The 22,700-nt window shown below is 50.8% G+C and overlaps 1 protein-coding gene across 1 annotated transcript in view; it reads right to left on the reverse strand.

Annotated features, from left to right (window-relative positions):
- Window positions 1-22,700, reverse strand: part of LOC144825052 (uncharacterized) — a 236,253-nt gene that overhangs the window by 95,545 nt on the left and 118,008 nt on the right. The window contains exon 6 of the mRNA XM_078683962.1: window positions 21,067-21,204. Coding sequence (XP_078540088.1) covers window positions 21,067-21,204 — 138 coding nt within the window. The remainder of the gene's footprint in view (window positions 1-21,066; window positions 21,205-22,700) is intronic.

The following is a 22,700-nucleotide window of genomic DNA, read 5'->3' on the forward strand; positions in this document are numbered from 1 at the left end:
TTTCATGTTTGTGGGAACCTGCTGTCTGAGTGGTTGTCTATGTCAGTTGCCCCCAAGGTATGTCATCATTTAGACCCAAGACGTGAGACCTAAGCTTGAAGACCCAGCGTTGCTCTTTTTCCAGTAGTTTCTTTTCTAGGTCATATTGTGGCTGTAGAGTCTCAAGGACCACCCAGTTGAAGTCGTTGGTGGTGTGTCCCTTTTCTAAGAAATGTGAGGTCATTTTGGTGTTCGAATGTTTGCACCTAAAGCTACTGCGGTGTTCTATCATGCGTGTGCAGACCTTTCTTGTCGTCATTCCAATATAGTGCAGATTGCACGCACACGTGATCATATAAACCACGCCTTTTGTATTACAATTGGAGTATGACCTTATGTCCCAAGTGACCCCATTGTTGAATGTCACTTTCTTAGTTGCTTTTGTTAAGTGGCAAACGCTGCAGTCCGTGCATGGATAGTGACCAAGTGGCAACGGATGTAAAAGGCGTACTTGTCCCACCTTTTCTCTTGGCATAGTATGTACCAACAGGTCTTTTAGGTTTCTCCCTTTGCGGTGGCTGAACATAGGTAACGCCAGGTCTAGGCCCCCGCTGTTTAGGGTCCTCCAATGTTTTCTCACTATCTTTGATACCTTATCAGAAGCCACATTATAAGTGGTGATACAGATCGGTCTCCTATCGATAAGAGGTGTTGTAATACTACTGTATATTCAACCATCCCTTCAGATATGCATGAAGAAAAATTACAACTACTACCACTATTGGCACCTAACTCAAGTATTCGAAAACACCATAGGGTCAGAATAACACTGTGTTAATACCCTAGCAATATACGATACGTTTTCTTTTAAAAACGGGTCTAAAATCGTTTTTTTAACGAAACAAAGTGGAGATATTCATAATATACTAATTGTTAACATGAGAATGAGTAATTTATGGTTTTTAAAAACGAGAACCCTTTCATGTGAATAAATAGTTTTTAATAGTGGATGATCCAAGGGTACACACAAGATGGCGCCCGCTCCTATGGATAGTAACCAGCACATACCAAGAAATAGGTCCGATTTTACACAATGCCCAGAGACTTTTACTTTCTTGAGCCCATAGTGTGTGAATCCGAAAATACTTATTGATTCAAAAACAAGGCCCCTGAGTTAATTTTGTCAAAAACTGTATCAGGGGGGCGTGGCTAAGATGGCGGCCTGACCAGACGTGTCCCGGGAGGCTCCCCTGCCCTGAACCCCATATCGCCCTTATAATAGCACGATCTGCTCCGTAAATCATATATTCCACGGCTCCAAGGCACAGCACCTTGCTCCGGTGCTTTCAGCTCGAAGGTCTGAGCCGTGACGCCCACCGGAGCTGTGGAACATACGACGAGAGCCCCTGACGGTGTGCGACAGCGAAATGGCGGCCGGGTGTGCTCGGCGCCTGCAGTGACTTCTGCGCCCTGTGGCACAAAACGGAGCGAGCGGAGGGTCGCACGCAGCGGTCGCCAACCTCGGATCAGCAGACGGACGGCCCGAGCCATTCAGGGCCTGTGCACGACTGAAGCCGACTGAGCCGACGCTCGGGGGAAGCCAGGCGGGCTACTCACTTACTCGAGCCCCCGGCTCGGGGCCTGGCTCCCGAAGAGGACGAAGCGGAGCTACAGCCTTGGCGCCCGGTGTGGCCGCGAACCCTTCTGAGGTATACCCGGCCCTCCGGTCTGGAGTGCAGCGGCTGGTTCTGTTGCCTGGAGAGTGGCTTCTGCTGGGCAGAGGAGATCGGCGGCGGCGAAGGCGGAGACGCGGGCCGCAGCCCAGTGAAGACCCCAGCCGCCGACCGGGGGCACAGGAGAGACGGAGCTACTGGGCGCCGGTGCCCGTGCGGCCCTATGCACCGTGAGCCTGGCACCTGATCTGGGAGCCGACTAGAGAGACGCTTGCACCCCCGACTTGCTCAACCGCCCAGGTGAGGCCCTGAAAATTGAGACCCAGGCTTCGGGCCTGCTGCCGGGGGGCGCCGGCGGCCACTGGTGCGAAACCATATCCGCACAGGCGGGATCGCTGCTCGCATACCAGGCGCTCGTCCTGTGGGACATCAAACAGCCGCCGAGTGCGTTGAAGCCCGCTCCCGGGCCTGATTCGAGGCCCATTGGACCCTTTTCCTGCGGTTGGCCCCTCGGTGGTCCGCCCTCACGCTGGGGACCCTCGGGGGAGACTGGAACGCCTCCGAGGACATAGCTTAACGGCGGAGGCCCTCCGGTCCCGGCGCCCGCCCCAGCTTACGGACCGCAAGAGTGGCTGAGATACACAGGGGGAACACAGCTGTCCCGAGTGGGAAGAACCTACAACTCTACAATCCGGACCTCGAGGCTCCCGCTGGTCCTTTCCCACCTCATCGGAGGCCTCTGGGGGAGGCGCGCCGGGATCAGCGGCTCCGCTCCATCAGAGCCTCGTGCACTCCAGCGGGAGCCCCTTGGACAATTTAGGCCCCGGCGTGGGCCTACCGAGAGGCGGCATAGAACCAGCTCCGCCACCCCCACAGAGCCATACACCGGGCGGGGCGTCGTTCGCCCGCCCCCCACCACTCACCCGAATTCCCCCCACACCTCTGATCTCCAACGGAGGGATACCACCTGTGCTGGGGCCTACTCACCCGGGCCCCTCCGAGAACTGCGAGCCCTACCGGAGGCCTCCAGCCACTTTGCGCCCCGGCGTGGGCCTGCTGAACGATCGCAGAGATCTCCGCCCGCCGAGCCACCCACGGCGGACATCTTGCTGGGCGGTATCGGCCCGCTGTCGGGGGAGCCTGGAGCCCCCCCACCCCCTGGCCCACCTACGGAGAGACACGCCGGTACCGAGAGAAGCCACCCAGAAGCACACCCCCGCATTGATAACGGCCCCCTGGACGGGGGGCACACGGTGAGTGGCGCCCTGCGACCTGGACTACCGAACGCTCTCCCCCCCCCGGGTCCCTGCATTCTCTGTTGGATGGCCCTCAACTGCTGCGGTTGGTGACACAGCTCTACTGGACGCTACCCCGGGTCCCCGCTCGCCAGAACAGTCAGTCCCGGCCTCCTCCCTGTTGCCTGCTGTCCACCGTCCACCGGGGCCCCCACTCAATCACTGGGGCCACCTGTGAGCCTCTCCATGACACCCAATCCACGAGATCTTCCTCCGGCTGCTCCCGGGGCGCTGCTCTCCTACCTGGCGCCTAAGCGCTCTTCCTGGGCCCACGTTGCTCCTCCTCCACCACGCATATAGGTTCATCTCGTTGCTGGGTGATCGCTCGACAGCCCCCGACGACACCCGTCGGCTGGCCCACCGCCCTGCTCTGGACATCATGACGCACTCTAATCGCAAAGGGTCCCGGAGTGTGGTGGAACTCATGCATAAAGCAGCATCGAAAGGAGACAAGAACCAGCCACAGTCGTCCCCGAAACCCCCCGCGAGCCCTCAGCCGCAGGACGAAGACTCCGCTCCGATCACGAAAGCCTTCCTGGCCTCCCTCTTCAACACACTGCGAGAGGACTTCCAGACTCTGAAACAGGACTTGGCTGGGGAACAACGCGAACTCCGTCGTGACATTGATGGCCTGGGTGAGCGAGTTGCCTCTCTGGAGGACGCTGATCAATCCCGCAGTGGGGAGGTGGAGAGACTCCAGCAGGAAATCCTGCGACTTCAGGATCAACAGGTGGATTTACAGTCACACTCTGAAGACTTGGAGAACCGCTCCAGGCGGAATAACATACGGGTCAGGGGTGTTCCGTTGAAGGCTGAAAAGGACAATGTGGCCAACTACCTTCAAGACCTATTCAGAGACATCCTGGGAGAGCCAAGCGACTTTGAAATCCGAATCGACAGGGCGCACAGGGTGGGCATGGCACGCAGAGCACCTGCACCACCTCCGGACATTCTCGCGTTCCTCCCGGACTTCCCCCTGAAGGAACGCATCCTTAGAGAGGCCAGGAAAGCACAGCCCATCAGATTTTGCGGTGACCCTGTAGCCCTTTTTCAGGATCTCTCTAACATCACCCTACAAAAGCGTAAATCCTTCAGGCCTGTGACGAACTTCCTGCGGGATGCCGAGATACCCTACTCCTGGGGACACCCGTTCCGTCTGATCTTTAAATGGAACGGCTCCCTTCACCAGCTTAGATCACTCCGCGACACCTGCTCCCTACTTGGGATCGACATGCCGGAAAGCTCAACCTCCAGAGACGCCTCTCCGTCCCGGTCGCAAGAGGACCCACCTCGCCCTACAAGAGGCAGCTGGCAGACGGTTCGCAGGAGGAGAACGCCGAGAACCATCCCGAAACCCGACCCGATTACGGTCGCCCAGGAACGAGAAGCTGCAGTACAGGAAGTGGCAGACAACACAGCACCCGACTTGTAGAACATTGACCTTGTGAACCTTGACCAATTTGGGGGTGTTCTCTCACATGGCTTAACTGGGGTCTGGGCCGGGGAGCCGCCAACTGGACTGCAACCATGGTACCCCTATCTTTGACTTTCTACGGACCTGTGCCCTGCACGACTAGGCCCGAGACTTTTACCGGTTTCCGTTGGGGGGCTGTTCTGGGAGGGGGTGGGGAATTTGGGGAATGGGGGTTCAGTACTTGAGGGGGGTTGGGCAGGTCCACTCTGTTGGGGTTAGGGTGGCCACGGGGGGGAGGGGATTGTTGGGGGGGACCAGTACGCCATGGGATCTTTACGCACACCAGGGATTGCCCACGTTTTCCACCATCACGCAGCGTCTTGCACTACTAAGCCCGTTCGCTCCCACGTGCCCCGGCGATGGCTGACACGCTCAAAATCCTGTCTCTTAACGTTAAGGGACTCAACAACCCGATTAAGCGCAGGGCTATCATCTCCTACCTGGAGAACTCTGAGGCCAACATCTGCCTGTTGCAAGAAACCCACCTCTTAGCTAAGGACTGGCACCGGCTGCGCTCCCGCGCTTTCCCACAGCAACTCTTCTCCTCTCTCCCATCAAAGAAAGCTGGGGTAGCTATACTCATATCACGGCGCTTCAAAGGCAAGGTAGGGGCCAAAATAGGGGAAATTAAGGGACGCCTTCTAGCCCACACTTTTCAGATAGGCAACACCACATACGCGATAGGCTCCATCTATTCCCCCAATACAGGTCAGGAACCCTTCTTGCTATCCGCAATCTCAGAAACACTTCAAGCGCCTCACACCTACATGCTCCTAGGTGGGGACCTTAACCTCGTCATGGATACAGTCAAGGATAGATCGGGGCACCGTTACGGAGACACAGGGGCGATTTCGCAGAAGGGCACCGCCTGGCTGCATGATAGAGACATCTCGGACCTCTGGAGGCACGTACACCCATTTACAACGCAGTACACATTCTACTCACACGTACACCACACTTACGCACGCATAGACCACTTCATGGGCTCATCGACCCTCATTCCCCACATCGCCACAGTGTCAATTGTCCCGGCAGCCCTCTCTGACCATCAAGCAATGAAACTGACGCTTAACGTGCCCAGTTCGCCGCGCACTCCGGGGTCATGGAGGCTTAACAAAACCCTCTTACAAAAACCGGCGGTAACCCGACAACTTCATAAATGCATCTCAGACTACTTGGCCACCAACGACACCCCTGATGTGTCGATGTCGTCCTTATGGGGAGCTTTGAAAGCTGTCGTTAGGGGGGAACTGATAGCGATATCAGCTGCAGACGCCAAACTTCGCAAAGAAAAGAGGAGCGACCTCTCCGACAAAGTCGCGGAGCTGGAGAGAGTTCACAGCCGCACTGGGGCCCCGAGAATTTGGCGCCAACTTAAGGCCGCCCGGGCTCAGTTGGCTAGCCTCGACACCGACAGGGCAGAATTTGCTGCTCTCCGCCTCCGTCACACGTACTACGTGGGGGGCAACCGCACCGGCAGGCTTCTGGCCAGCGCCTTGAAAGCCAAACTCCAACGCTCCAAAATCACGACGCTACTAGACGACGCCGGCGATGCAGTTACTGAGGACGCACAGATCGCCTCGGCCTTTCGCTCCTACTATGCCTCTCTATATAGCGCGGATAAGACGTCGCCGATAGCCATTGACACTTACTTGCAATCGGCCGATATTACGCCGTTATGTTCAGCGAGCGTGGAAACCCTTGATGCCCCCATTCGCCCCGACGAGATCCTCGCTGCCATTGCACGCCTCCGTCCGCTTAAATCCCCGGGCCCTGACGGCTTCTCGTCGGGCTTTTATAAATCCTTCGGCCACGTCCTGGCGCCTCTCCTCGCCAGGCTATTTAATTCCTTTGAGGGGCCGAGCTCCATCCCGCCCGATATGCTTGCAGCCGACATCGTGGTCCTGCCTAAACCGGGCAAACCCCCGACGCACTGCTCCGCGTTCCGCCCCATCTCCTTACTCAATCTAGATCTGAAGCTGTTTACGGGGGTACTGGCGGCTCGCCTAGGTCCCTGCCTCCCAGGCATCCTCGAACCGGACCAATCGGGCTTTGTCCCGAATCGCCAGTGCAGTGACAACACCAAAAGACTCCTGCACCTCGTGGACAAAGCTCATTTTCAGGTCTCCGACTCTGCCCTATTAGCCATCGATGCAGAGAAGGCTTTCGACCGTGTCGACTGGACCTACTTACAGGCTGTACTGCGGCGCTACCACCTGGGCGACCGGTTCCAGGCCTGGATCGCGAGCTGCTACCATCGTCCCTTGGCACGTGTCCGGCTGGGTGGCCTCAAGTCCGACCCCTTCGAGATACAGAGAGGAACCCGCCAGGGGTGTCCCCTCTCACCCCTCCTATTTGCTCTATATGTGGAGCCCTTAGCGCAGAAGATTCGCGATAATCCCCACATTATAGGAATGTCTTTCGGCAACGAACCCCAAGTGGTGGGACTGTACGCAGACGACATAATCGCCGCTTTAGACCGCCCATCTAGCTCCATACCGGCGCTTTTGGCGGAGCTGGAACAATTCGGCGCGGTGTCAGGCTTCAAGGTTAACCAGGGGAAGTCCCTGATACTGCCCCTGGGCAGCCATGCTCTTCCCAATACCCCACCACCCACCTTCGGGTGCCACCTGCGGTCCACCGCTCGGCTGCCATACCTGGGGATTACCCTGACCTCCTCCACGGTCTCGACGGTCAATCACAATTACTCTACTTTATCATCCCAGATCCGGGCTGATCTCGCGTGTTGGTCAAAGCAACCCCTCTCCTTACTTGGGAGGATCGCGGCGGTAAAGATGTCGGTCCTACCCAAAATATTATACATCTTTCAGACCCTCCCGGTGTCGCCGCCAACGGGAATGCTAGCTGATCTCCAACATGATCTTCACCAATTTGTGTGGGAGAGGAAACGCGCAAGGCTACATCAACGAGTAGCGCACAGGACTGTAGACGAGGGCGGCCTCAGGATCCCTAACTTGTTGCAATACTTCCAGGCCTCGCAAATTCGATATCTAGTGGAGTGGTACCGGCCCGAATCAGAGAAGAGATGGCTCTTTCAGGACAGAGCCATGGCACAGACCTCCCTGTGGAAGATACCGTTTCTTGCTCGCCAACACAGGCCACGTTATCTCCTCCGCTCCCCTATTACTCGGACCACTATGGCGACCTGGGACATGGTAGCGGCCAAAAGGGGCCTCACGACCTTCCCATCCCCACTTACCCCGCTCTTTGACAACCCCGCATTCCCACCTGGCACGGACACTCGAGCTTTCCTGCAATGGCGTGACACACCTTGCCGATCAGCTGGGCACCTCTTTGATATGGAGGGGTTCCTCTCCCTCGCCGACGTCTCGCGAGACTATGGAGTGGATAACCCCCACATGTTTCAATATTTCCAACTCCGCCACTGGCTCTTGCGACCGGACGTTGCCCCTCTGGTAGGCCGGCAAATGACACCGTTCGAACGCTGGCTCGTGTCCAAGGACTCAGATAAACATCTTATCTCAGACCTCTATCGGATGCTCTCCCCTGCGGCCGACCCTGCTAAAACTGCTGGACAGCGGCGATGGGAAGCTGAATTTGGAAGACCTCTCTCCTCAATAGAATGGAACCACATATATTACAGGGCCGCCCACACTACCCGCAATACCAAAGCCAGGGAATCGGCGATAAAACTGGCTATCTATTGGCACCTTACCCCAGCAAGACTCAATCAAGGCAACCCGACCCGAAGTGCGCTGTGTTGGAGGGGATGTGGCAGCCGGGGTACACTGACTCACCTCCTGTGGGAATGTCCCGCCCTGCAGGAGTACTGGAAGGTCGTCTTGGACGATATTGATTCCACGTTCGACACTGAGATCCCACGCTTCCCAGCATACACACTCCTAGGGCTTCCCAATGCACTTACATTCCCCCTGAGATCAACTCGCGGCAAACAGATGGGCATCGCTATGCAGGCAGCGTCGCAACACGTCCTGTCGCTCTGGGGCTCCACTATCCCACCCACCCACACTGGCTGGCTACACAAGCTGTGGTTCACGTTAGGCATGGAGCGGATCCAGGCCACACTCACACATACCACTGACGCATTCCGCACTACCTGGCAGCTGCTCCTGACGTTGCTCTCTGGGGAATTCCACGAAATCACCTGCCCGAAATACCTTCGTATCCTACGACTTACAGACTGCATGGTGGACCGAACGCGATCAGAGGCACCTTGATACATTTAGACTAGCTATACCTCACACGATTACTATGGAAGACTGGCGTACTGGTGGGGTTGAGGGGGGCGTTAGAGTTGGGTGTTAGGGGGGGAGGCGGGTTCTTAGGCTGGCTTGTTTACTACTTGCCCCGACTAGGGGCTTCTCTCGACATCCGGGCACCGCCTTTCCATCTGGGCATGCTCATCCTGCTCACCTAACGCTTATTAGAGAAGACATGTCGGTCTGTCTCGCTTGCCTAACTTGCCTGTTGAATGTCCATTGCTATGCCATGCCTGTTTTTTTCTGTTCTAAAACTCAATAAAAATACTTTGAAATTAAAAACTGTATCAGAATGCCAGAATACACCTAAGATGGCGCCCGTTAAGCAAGCGACCACCGCGTGTACACGCGCTAGTCTTTCTATTTTTACACCAGGAAGCAGGATACATGAGCAGGCACCGCCCTCAGGCCACTAACATTCGGACCGGAGGGGTTTGCTTAGGTGAGACAGATTGTGGTATCCCGGCAGCAAGTAAGTGTGTGTTTTTTGTTTATAAAAAAACAGCAGCGGACCTTAAATTGCCGCACCTAAACTCCAGTTCCAATAGATCAGTTTTTCCAAATATCTTTTTTCTCTGTGCTGCCAACCCCGACACCAGCTGCTGTTTGGCGTCGCTGTGTTCTCCAGATCAATTAAATCATTTTTTATGTTCTTGGGGGCGCACCAAAAATAGAAGTCCAAAGTATGATAAGTAAGAAAATGTCCTTTATTTATTTTTGTCCATTAAAATACACATTATCAGTAAGAAATACCACGAATTCAGCCAACGCGTTTCACTCCCTACCAAGGAGTTTCTTCAGGGCACTAAAGTTCTTTTTGGTGTGTTGTATTACAGGAAATTCCACTATTAGTACGTTAATTCTTTCTTTTGGTCGTTTTTTTCTTTGATTCTTTGTTCACCCAGACATAATCCTTATAGAGCTGTGGTTCCTGTTGTCCCTTATCTCTTGTCTTATTATCTCCTGTCCATAAATCAATTTGTGTAGTCCACTGTCGTGTTGGATCAGGGTTTCTTTCGGTGCTGTTGCAATAGCGTTGTTCGGCTTCAGAGGTTCGGCATGGCTGGTTCCAAGCTTGGAACCAGCCATGCCATGAGAATGAGTAATTTATGGTTTTTAAAAACGAGACCCCTTTCGTGTGAATAAATAGTTTTTATTAGTGGATGATCCAAGGGTACACACAAGATGGCGCCCGCTCCTATGGATAGTAACCAGCACATACCAGGAAATAGGTCAGATTTTACACAATGCCCAGAGACTTTTACTTTCTTGAGCCCATAGTGTGTGAATCCGAAAATACTTATTGATTCAAAAACGAGGCCCCTATGAGTTAATTTTGTCAAAAACTGTATCAGAATGCCAGAATACACCTAAGATGGCGCCCTTTAAGCACGCGACCACCGCGTGTACACGCGCTAGTCTTTCTATTTTTACACCAGGAAGCAGGATACATGAGCAGGCACCGCCCTCAGGCCACTAACATTCGGACCGGAGGGGTTTGCTTAGGTGAGACCGATTGTGGTATCCCGGCAGCAAGTAAGTGTGTGTTTTTTGTAGCGTTTTTGGAGGCACAGACACTGGGATAATCTCCTAGTTCTTTTACCAGCCTTTGGGAAACATTTATCTAGGGAAACAGCTAAGGCTAACAGACACCATTCTTCTATTTTTTTCCCAGATCTACCAGGATATTGTACCCCTACCAATTCCATGGGGCACAGTTAAGCCTTTTTTCATGTATGTAAAAATGTCTTTGTGTGAGCGTAGTCACAACAGTGTGGTTGTGTTATGTGTGTGTTCACTGTGTGCTCACCAAGAGGTGCTTAACCACGTTTTCAAAAACGTCTTCACATCAATGGGCCACATGAAATACAGTCAATATTCTTGAAGGTCCATGCAATATGTGTGTCATGTGAAATTACAAGGGGAACTTGATACCCCATAACTATCACTGTTGTTTTCCTTTTATTTTACAGGACCACGTGATTAAGTTTGGTTGCGTAGGTACCAGATGCATGCTTTATTTATTTGCAGCATTGAATTAATTATTAGTATTTCGTATTTAATAGCTTATTAGGCTTTGGATAAGGAGTGGCGAACACAGGGCTGGTCCCTGTGTAGCCCTGAGGAAGTGCTAGGGGGACGCACGAAACATGTTTGCAGACAGGAGTTGCTAGGTACACCTAAACCCATTACAATTTAGGTATCCTACCATTTCTACCCCATTTTTAGCTTTACCACCTAGGAGCCAGAATAAGGTATTTGCAACTCACTAGGCAGGTAATTTTAACTAATCACATATACTCCACTCCTTCACATCACATTCCTTGCACCACACATAGCCTTTTGTAAGTGCTCCTACGTAATTCCGCAAGTCGCAGCACGCCCCAGTCCGTAGAGGGCTGGGATGGCCCCTATGATGAAGCATGTCACCGTGGGGCAACCCTGGTGAGTGAGGGGACACCTAAAAAAGGAATATTTTTCCTTTTTTTCTTTCTTGGAACTATTGACACTATTCCAACACCATTGTGTGTTATGGGAATAGAGTCATAGACTACGGCTGGGTTCTTGATCTCTGTCCCCAGAGATCTTGTGTGACTTTTTAAAACAAAGAAATGGCAGACTACAAAGAATACCGTACACAAGCAACAATAATGAAATTCCAAAAGGATCTGAAAAAGTTTTCCTATGATAAAACATATCGCTTATTTGTGTTATCAGGGCCAGGACAATAAACTCAGCATAGGGGGTGAAGAGACTCGACACCAGCTCAACATCCTGTGATTCTGTGCTTTCAGTAACTTTCACCTTAGTGCATGAGATTATATCAGTGCACTGAGAAGTATTTTTTAAAGTGCTAGTTTTCAAACATGAATTTCGAAGCATTTATTCCCCCCCCCCACCCTGCACTGACATCAATGCCAATAGCTAAGAGGGAAGTCCTTTGTTATGTGCCCTCTTTGGGTGGCCTGGGTTCCTATTATATGAACAACATTATAGTTTATTAAAAATCATAACCGACCGCTGAGCCTGCTCCAGGCGAGGTCACCCCCCACGCGTCACCGCTGCTGCCGCTGCCTGCCTCCTGCTCTGCCTACCTCGAGCGACCCAGCCGCCGCTGAGCCGCCCGCTTGCCTGGTTCTTTTCCCGCCGTTGCCTCCCTGCGACCCCGCCCCCGCCAGCCAATTCGCCGCTCCCGCCGCCCTGCTGACCCGCCCTGCCGGATTCCTTCTTAAGAAAGCAACGCTGACCACGAGGGAGTGACCGCTGAGCCTGCTCCAGGCGAGGTCACCCCCCACGTGTCACCGCTGCTGCCGCTGCCTGCCTCCTGCTCTGCCTACCTCGAGCGACCCAGCTGCCGCTGAGCCACCCGCTTGCCTGGTTCTTTTCCCGCCGCTGCCTCCCTGCGGCCCCGCCCCCCGCCAGCCCATTCGCCGCTCCCGCCATCCTGCTGACCCGCCCTCCCGGATTCCTTCTTATGACGCCCCCACGTACGCGCAGCGTTCACGAACAGCGGGCGCGCCGATTGTGCGCCGAAGGCGCGTCAATGGCAAGCCCATCTGTGCCCGTCCACGCCTGGCCCGCGCCCAGCGCCAGGACCCCTGGCCCCCGCCGATGCAAGACGACCCGACAGACCTACGACGCCGCCGCCCTCAACGCACTCAATGCCGGCCGGAACCCCGCCTGCTGCCGAGCCACCCCGAGACGCATCCACGGACCCTTCACCCGCAAGGCCTGCAAGTTCACCTCCCTCCGAACCTGCACCACACCTGCCAAGCCAAGCACCAGCAGCAACCACCTCAAGTGCATCCTGCTCAACGCCCGCTCCGTCCACAGACACGCCGTGGAACTCTGGAACCTCCTCGACGCAACAGCACCAGACGTCGCCTTCCTCACGGAAACATGGATGAACGCCTCCTCAGCGCCTGACATCGCCATCGCCATCCCGGACGGGTACAAGGTCATCAGGAGGGACCGCGTAAACCAGACCGGAGGAGGCATCGCCATCGTCCACAGGAACACCATCCGCATCACGACCGACTCCGACGACACCTTCGCCGCCGCCGAGCACCTCCACTTCCAGATTCACACCGACCCAAAGACGACCCTCAGAGGCACCCTCGTCTACAGACCCCTGGGACCACGCACACAATTCAGCGAAGACATCACGGACTTCATCAGCCCGCACGCCCTCCCCTCCGCCAAATACATCCTCCTAGGGGACCTTAACTTCCACCTGGAGAACAACAAGGACCGCAACACCGCCGCCCTGCTGGACAACCTCGCCAACCTCGGACTCAAGCAACTGGTCAACACCCCCACCCACTACGCCGGCCACACGCTTGATCCCGTCTTCTCATCCAGCAAGCACATCACCTTCAGCCACTCCACCGGACTCCACTGGACCGACCACAGCTGCGTCCACTTCAGCTTCAGAAGAACCACGACCCACCACCACCCGCTACAGGTTCCCCACAGAAGCTGGAGCAAGATCACCGCCAAGCAGCTCACCACCTCCCTCAGCCAGAACCCACCCGCCAGCACAACGGACCCCAACGAAGCAGCCCGCAACTTCACACAGTGGCTGACCGCCTGCGCCGATGACCTCGCGCCATTGAAGAACCCTCCCAGCAGACCCAGAAACAAGAAGGCATCCTGGTTCACAGACAAACTCAAGGACTCCAAGAAGACCTGCCGCACCCTCGAGAAAGCCTGGCCCCTCGACCAGACCACAGACAACATGACCGCCCTCAAACACGCCACCCGCAAGCACCTCCAGCTCATCCGCACCACCAAGAAGAAATCACTGAAGGAACGACTGGACAACAAAGCCCACGACAGCAAGGAACTCTTCACCATCGTCAAGGAGTTCTCCAACCCCAGCACCGGCCACAACGACATCACACCGTCACAAGATCTCTGCGACTCCCTCGCCTCGTTCTTCCACCGCAAGATCGCCGACATCCACAACAGCTTCGGCGCACCATCCACGCACCCAACCGTCGAACCAACGCCCCCCACCGCCACCCTCCGCACCTGGACCACGGTGACCACCGAAGACACAGCCCGCACGATGAACACCATCTACTCCGGATCTCCAACCGACCCCTGCCCCCACCACGTCTTCAACAAGGCCGACTCCACCATCGCACCCCAACTCCGGAACATCATCAACACCTCCTTCAACACCGCCACCTTCCCGGAGAGCTGGAAGCATGCCGAGCTCAGCGCCCTACTGAAGAAACCAACAGCAGACCCCACCGACCTCAAAAACTTCCGCCCCATCTCGCTCCTCCCTTTTCCTGCTAAAGTCATCGAGAAGATCGTCAACAGACAGCTTGCCGCCTTCCTCGAGACGAACGGATCCCTCGACCCCTCGCAGTCCGGTTTCAGATCCAACCACAGCACCGAGACCGCCCTCATCGCAGCCACCGACGACATCCGAGCCCTGCTCGACAACGGGGAAACAGCGGCACTCATCCTCCTGGACCTCTCTGCAGCGTTCGACACTGTCTGCTACCGCACACTAGTTAAGCACCTCAGCAACATCGGCATCCAAGAGAAGGCACTGGAGTGGATCATCTCGTTCCTCGCTGGAAGACCACAGAGAGTCCGCCTCCCCCCGTTTCGTTCCGAGGCTACCGAAGTCATCTGCGGCGTACCGCAAGGATCATCACTCAGCCCCACCCTCTTCAAAGTCTACATGAGACCTCTTGCAGCCATCGCACGCCAACACAACCTCAACATCATCTCCTACGCCGACGAAACCCAGCTGATCCTCTCCCTCACCAGAGACCCCGACACCGCCAGAGCCAACCTGCACGAAGGGATGAAAGACGTCGCAGACTGGATGAAGAACAGCCGCCTGAAACTGAACTCAGACAAGACGGAAGTCCTCATCCTGGGACCATCGCCCTCCCCCTGGGACTACTCCTGGTGGCCCCCCGCCCTGGGCACCACACCCAAGCCAACAGACCACGCACGCAACCTGGGCTTCATCCTGGACTCCTCACTCTCGATGACCAGACAAGTCAACGCAGTCTCCTCATCGTGCTTTCACACCCTGCGCATGCTTCGCAAGATCTTCCGATGGATCCCAACCGAAACCAGGAAGACGGTCACCCAAGCACTCGTCACCAGCCGACTGGACTACGGAAACACCCTCTACGCCGGAACCACAGCCAAGCTACAGAAAAGACTCCAACGCATCCAGAACGCCTCCGCCCGACTCATCCTGGACATCCCCCGATGCAGCCACATCTCCGGCCACCTGAGAGACCTGCACTGGCTCCCCGTCAACAAGAGGATCACGTTCCGGCTCCTCACTCATGCACACAAGTCTCTCCACGACCTGGGCCCCAAGTACCTCAACGACCGCCTAACCTTCTACACGCCCACCCGCCAGCTACGGTCTACCAGCCTCGCCCTCGGCGCCGTACCACGCATCCGAAGAGCCACCGCCGGAGGAAGATCCTTCTCCTACCTGGCGGCCAAGACATGGAACTCCCTCCCCATCCACCTTCGGCTGACCCAGGACCACCTCGCCTTCAGGAGACAACTCAAGACCTGGCTGTTCGAGCAGTAGCGGACCCTTTCCCCCAAGCGCCTTGAGACCCTTCCGGGTGAGTAGTGCGCTATACAAGTGTTATGATTGATTGATTGATTGATTGATTGATTGAAGAAGAATTTGTACAACACACATCCCGAAGTCATGTATTTCGAGCTCCTAGTGAAATAAAACAATTGCCAAAGTTCACACAATTTGGTAAAGTGGGAATGCTGGGGTTAATCCAAGATTTTCTGGTTTCACAGTGTCCAGTGACCAGTGACCAGTTCATCATATGCTTCACTTCCACCAAACCCACCTTACCGCCCCCTCCCTCCCGCACAGCCACCCTGCTGGCATCAATGCGCTCCTTGGTCACATCACAGACCGAACTTTGTGGCCCCTTGGACAATGTTTGTGAGGACCCATGGTCGACTCTAGATAGAAGGTGGATTTCTCTCCGAAATGTGTGTATTTAATGACCATGTCACCAAACTTCCACTGGGTGGCGATAGAGTTCCATTTTGGTCACATCCTAACTGGTAAATTCACATTGTCAAGGTAGATTTATGTTTAATAAATCCGGGACAAAAAGAACTAGGGCAGCCTGGAAGGATTTTCTTTTATCTCTGGAGTACATGCAGGCTGAAGTAGCAACATAAGAATTACGCAAATCTGTAAATGATCCAATTGCAGGGAGTGATATGGGAGAATTGCCGTTTTTTTCGGAGAAAAGGAACACTCTGAAGTATTACAAGGAGAGGGCTGTCTCCCTGAAAAATATGGACATTATTAATAAATACATTGAGTAACATACTGCAAATGGCAGCACTTTCTTGGTGCTTTGCTGAATCGAATCAACCTTACAGTCCGTGTCAATGTGTCCAGGAAGGATTCATGCCATGTTTACAAACATGGCGGAGATAGATAGATAGAGCTTTATACACAAGAGGGATACTGCACTTCCTCATTACAACTGTCTGGTATTCCTGCATACAGACATCCGGATGTTCAGGCATGAATGTCATCTTTGGGTCGCCAGGGGTCGCAGTTCGGACCCCTAGCTTGCCCCTTCCTTTTTGCGACCCCTGGTCTCGGGGGCTGCAAAGGAAGCAACAGGAATCCGAGGAACAGGAATGTCATTCCTCTCTCTTCAATTGGCAGCTTCGCACATGGCAGAACTGAAACATTTAAATGCTAGAACATGTAGGAATAGCTAAGTTGTTGCTTGGGAAAACCCTTGGGGCTTCCAGGCTCCACCAAGCACGAGTCTGCTTGGCCTGCAGGCTGTGGATATTGGTGTACTTCTAGAGTGGCCTGTATTGCTCCCTAGTGTTGCTTGACCTCAGCTTTCTTTCTGTTATTTTACCTGCAATTTTGCAGAAAGAAGCTTGTTTTGCAACCTGCCAGGAGTTATAGCATGACAGTCGCAGTAAGTGGTTTCATTTTACTTTTTGTTGAATTTGATTAATATTTGTAAACCCTTTTTGTGAATGTGTTCATTTTATACAGCATTACATATCTGCCAAGCAGGGCCAGACTGGTAACCTAAAGTTTTGTCAGACCAGCCTCCGTACAGTGCATAGCGAGTGATCCTGACTACTACAACAGATGTTTTTTTTCGAGGGGGGGATGAGGGGGGGGGGGGGGTGAATCCCCCCAAAAATTTGGGGAAAAAGGTGCAATTTCCAGCACATTTTTCCATATATATTCAATTGTATTAGCTTCTAAAATATAATAATTGATGACCTGACAGTGCTTATCGATACAACAATCTTTTTAGGGGCTATTTAATGATTACCTCACTATCACCCTCCAACAGTTCCTCTCATCTCTTCCTAGCCCCTCTCTCATAAGTATTTCATTTGTTTCATAGCACCTCTCATGCCACTGTAGGGTGTACGAGCACTTTCCATCACACACCCATACAGAGGCAATGAATAATAAGATTGTAAATTAGTGTATAGAAAATGTTACATGACATAAATGGGACTACAAGGAGTAGGATTGACATGTCAACCATACTGGTAGGCATTTTTTAAGAGTGCTTGGTACTCGAGAAGCACAAACGCAGGATTCAGAACGTAGCACAGAGACTAGAGTTGGCTTTACTAATAAGAGTTTATTTCTACTCAAACACACTCTTTTTAGCAACATTAGAATAATGAAAGACTGCTAATGAACATAACTTTCTAACCTGTGCCATGCAGCTTGCATGCAGCTCTTTGATAGCTGTTCATAGCTCACTGTATTAGATTACGATTGTAACTTACCAACTACTCTGTGACAAAAGCAGTAAGCCACTGAGCTATGCATATAAAATACTGGGGCATATTATTAAGGGCGGCGATAGCCAATTTTTGCCGCTTTAGCGCCCGTTTTCGGCCGCTAAGCGGCGATAATACTATCGCCCTATTAGCAAGCTGTCGCTAACAGCAGTTAGCGACAGCTTGTAGGCGATAGCGAGCGGTTTGGGGCCCGCTTTGCATGTCAGCGATATTTATCGCTAATGACATGCAAAGTGGGCGTACCCAAACTGTTAGCGACTGAAAGCAGTCGCTAACATCGCCTATTGCCAACACAGGCGTAGCGATGGAAATATTCGCGCTAAGAACGAATATCTCCAAAAACTAACACCTGCTCAGACCAGTTTTTAGCCATTATATCCAATGGGAGGTTGATATAATGGCAAAGACCCTGTTAGCGATAATGCGTGAATATCGCTGCATTCTCAGCGATATTCACGGATTTTGCCGCTATCGCCGGGAATTTTATCGCTTTTGAGATAAACGTTGCTAATAGCACGTTATCTCAGCGATAAAATCCCGTGATGCGCGGCGATAAAAAAATTGCCGCTAACCCTATTTAGCGATAAATATCGCTTTTTGTTGATCATATGCCCCACTGTTCTGTGAAATGCGTGGTGCGTGTTCTTTGCAGCATGCATATTAAACTTCTGCGCTACCTTATATTAGTCAAAAATGCCACTAGACAGAACTAGATCTCTCTCCAGAATTTACATTATTCACCATTAATCTTGACACATTAATTGCTGTCTAAAAATGATTAAATATTCAAGAACCTCTGTGCTTTTAAAACTGATGAACTCCTACAAAATCAGCCCCAGTAACAAAACCGTCCCCCACTCTTCCAGCCTCCCGGGGAAACACCTGATACCCGGTACAGCCAGTCCGGCCTTGCTGCAAAGTGATCTGTTAGCTTGATTGTGTATTTGTGTGACATTTCAATACCTTATTTCAGACCTTTTATCTCCAACTCTGAGTTGCTCGGTACTGTTAGGCCACAAACTATGCAAACGTAAATTCAGTTATCCTGTGGATAACTAATAACCTAACAGGACCAGGCAGTTAAACACCTTTGAATGGAGAATAATTGTGCGCTCACAGATTTACAGGGCAGAATTCTTCACAGTATTTCATATTCAGAGAGGTGTAACACACACATTTAACACTTGCTCTCTCTCGACAGTTGGTAAAAATGTGCGGGGGTTTCAGTGTGGAGCAATAAGGTGATGGGAAGAATAGGAGGGAAAAGTAAGGTGTTGGCTTGTGGGAGACCATTACATGCTTCCTCCACAATTTGCTTGAGAGTGAGGCTGGGCTGGTTTAATAGGTCCATACCGCAATGCAGTTCTTTCCTAAAGCAATTTTACCAGCAGGATTTTCCATCTTGTAAAATACGGTCTGTTGTCCCAGCACATGGTAAATCCAGGTGTAGGAACAACAGCCTACTCATGATTGAATTGAGCAAATTCAAAACAGGAAATCTGCTCAACTCATCCCATAATCAGGGCCTTTTAGTGGCAATTAATCTCTCAGGTGTGAGAAGCTGTGAGGATGTTCTAACCACTTACCTTGTGTTGTACCAGCATGCAAGGAAAACCCATACATATGGTAAAGGCTTGGTTTATAAAGGCAATGTGTGGGGGAAACATCCATCACAACTCAACTTTTACGACGCACTACCATTACAACGCAGGATTTACAACGCAAGTCATTACAACGACTTGCGCTGGAGGGCGCTGTAGGATAGGGAATAGTTTAATTTACTATCCAAAACCTTTCCTACTATCCACGGGGATTGGAGTTGGAATAGTAAATTAAACTATTCCACTATCCAGCGCCCCCCAACGCAAGTCTAAAACCTGCGTTGTAAAGGCATGCGTAGTAAAAGCATGCGTTGTGATGACATACATCCACAGCCATCAGAGAATGTTTGAGGAAGATGGAATTTTGAGGGAGGTATACCAGTAGATTAGAGAGAGGATGACTCAAGAGATAGCTACAATTACTTGTTGAAGATAAGGATGAAGGTTATATGGGTGCGAACTGAGTGAACCCAAGACAGCTGGTCTAATAGAGCAGGGAATAGTGGTGTTAATGAGAGAGGTGGAGTTGGGAGGGAAAATGGGAAATATGTAGGTGAATGTGAAATAAGGAGAGAGAAATCTGAGCAAATTAGAGTGATGTAGTTGGAAGTGAGAGGCAAATTCTGAACCCAAATTAGAGGGAAGGATGTTCAGAGAAAGGGGAAAGAAGAGAGAACCTGTCTGATACAGAGGAGAGAGAACAAGAGGGAGATATGATAGGAAATATGTGAACAATAATAATGAGAATTAGTATTGGGAGTAAAAGGTAATAGAACTGTGAGAATAAAAGTGAGAGAGCTGTTTATAAAAGTGTGTTTAAGAGGTGAAATGGGAGAGGAAATTACATCACAGGATGATGTAGAAAAACTATTGAAGTGATGAGTATGACATAAAAAGTTAAAGGTTAGAGAAAGATGGGGAAGGAAGGCGATAAGAAGATAGCAGATATGGAGGTGAGAAGGGTCCTGAGGGAGAGCTGTGAGAGGTAGAGATGGGTAATGGAAGAGATATGGGATTATATGATAAAGGTATGAATGATAAGTCTATTTTATTAATGTTGCACTAATTGAAGAATTTATACTTTTAGTGATGTACTTCCTGTGACATCACCAGGGTCAAAGGTCACATGGCATCACTGCCGTAAAGATATCAAAGGCCATATGATGCCACTTCCTGTAATGTCACTGGAGTCAAAGGGCATGTGATGTCACTTCTGATACCCCTGGCATTATGGTGAATTGACCGCCGTTGTGTTGATGGTGGGGGAATACCGGGTCTGATTTTCATGGCTGAAAATACTTCCAAGTAAAATCACGTGGGGCCTAGGCTGAAAGCACAGCCTTGGTCTTTTCCCTAACTTCCAGCAGCTGCCTAACTCTAGGCCAGGGCTCAGAGGGTTCCCAATATCTTTTTTGGGCGGGTAGTGTAATGCGGCCTATCGTCACATGGCTCTGTAAGACCCCGGGAACCTCATCACCCAGGTTCCAATGAATCAATTATGAGGAGGGGACTAGCTACCCCTCTCCCTGACCCTCTATAAGGCCCTGTGGACCCCATCCTCTAGGGCCGAACTTATCATTTTGGGAAGGGGACATGCTACTCTCCTCCCCGAGCATCAGAGAGGTATGTTTTAACTCACATTTTTCCCTACTATAACATATATTTATCCTTTGGTTTTTCCAGTGAATTTCTATGTTTTTTTTAAATGTAAGTTAGATATTACTGCAATTCCTAACTCTAATATCACTTTAATCTTTGATTTTTTCTGTGAATATATACATATTATGTTGCTTTGGCATAACATTAAAAACACAGTCAACTTCTTCTGGAAGGGATAGGGTGCAAGTGGAGAACAAGTGACACAGAAATAGGGTAACATTTATTTTCTTTGGGCGCTGAGTCCTAGTATTTGATAGACACCTGTTCAAAGCTATGAAAACTATTACAAACCGTGGTAAAACTTTCTGTCAAGGCTTCTATGAGCACATCCGGCACAATGTCATCTTGAAGAATCTCGGTGATAAAAGAATCAAGGAAGTCCAGTGCAAACTCTTTGTTTTCGAAGAAACGACTAAAGGCCTTACGCTCCTGGGGAAAGAAAGTGGACGAAAAAGGTGTAAGTTTAGAACACAAAAGCGTAAGGTGGCAAACATGTAATGTAACAAACAACAATTCTTAGCCTTAATAGTTAACGAAAATGAATGAATGAAAGGCCACTCACATACCCCTACTTTTAATAGGGAAAGCTGTCATCACTTCAAGAATGACTTGGGAATCAGAATCCAATATGGATTTTGTTGCTGTTCTTAACTTGGGCAAACACCTATATTTATCTCTTTTCAGCCTAAAAATTATTTCTATTCTTATTACATCATCTAGCATCGACCAAGTCAACCAAACTGACGAGAGTGAATACATTTAGATAACGGAATTATATTTAAACTTGCCTCCCTTTTTGTGTACATATGTGTATTTTTATACTAGAATTATTTATTCTGTGACATTTTATAATATGAACCACCATTTTTAATTCAGGTTCTGTGCTAATAAGTGCAGCAAAGATTTCCATTGGTGGGGGTGTTTGTAACAGACTAGGAGACTTAGATGACATGGAAAGATCTTTACCTCACCCCCGGGAGGTAGTGATGACTGCAGCGTTAGGTTTGTTAGAATTTTTTTTATTTATATATATATATATATATATATATATATATATATATATATATATATATATATATATAGTACACCTTTGTTGAAATTAAAAACAGGGCGAATCTACGCAATAAAGGATGTGGATAAGTACAGGATTTCCTCTATATTCTTTGGTCATGACATAAGCTATGCCCGTGTTGGAAGGGGGAAGCCAGGCAATATTTAGCTAGTATTGTAGACATCTCCATGTTGGAAGAAATGAACTTCATGGAGCTTGGATATGGAATCAAAGCACATCCAGAGACATGGGCAATGTGGGATCAGGCCCAGGGCCCCAGCCTTTTATGGGGCCTCCTGTTAGGTCCAGCTCTGTTCTCCACACAGTATTGCCCTGATGACTCTAAATGATTCTAAAATATAGATTGTTTAAATACCACTTTCTTTTAGTTTTTTTTAATAGGGGTGAGGTATGGGAATCTTTTACAGACATTATTTAGAAAGAAATGTTACCTTTATGTTTTCCAACACTATGCCACATCCAGAAAACAAAATCCTTGAAGTTCGAAACAGGACCTCACAGAAATAGCAGTGGCTCAGGGAAATTATTTGCAACAATATTATTGAGCTACTGCTACATTAAAATATTGAAAACACACATCACTGTCCCTGAATATAGATGGAAACACATTTAGGATTTAGAATTGTGTGCCTGTGAAATGTCAGTGACCTAACCAAAGACAACATGAAATAGCAGAAAGTGGTTCATAAACTCAAAGCTGTTCCAAACATGGACCCCAAAAATACGTTTGGCCAAGGGCCCCCCAAAATCTTTAAGATGTCCCTGAGCACACCCTCTCGTTATGTTAAATTGTTCTGTGATTTGGGATTGATTATGGGGAGGCATGATAATGCAACAATTGTGGGATACTTTA

The sequence above is a fragment of the Lissotriton helveticus genome, chromosome 3_1, assembly GCF_964261635.1.
Source record: "Lissotriton helveticus chromosome 3_1, aLisHel1.1, whole genome shotgun sequence".
Classification (NCBI taxonomy): domain Eukaryota; kingdom Metazoa; phylum Chordata; class Amphibia; order Caudata; family Salamandridae; genus Lissotriton; species Lissotriton helveticus.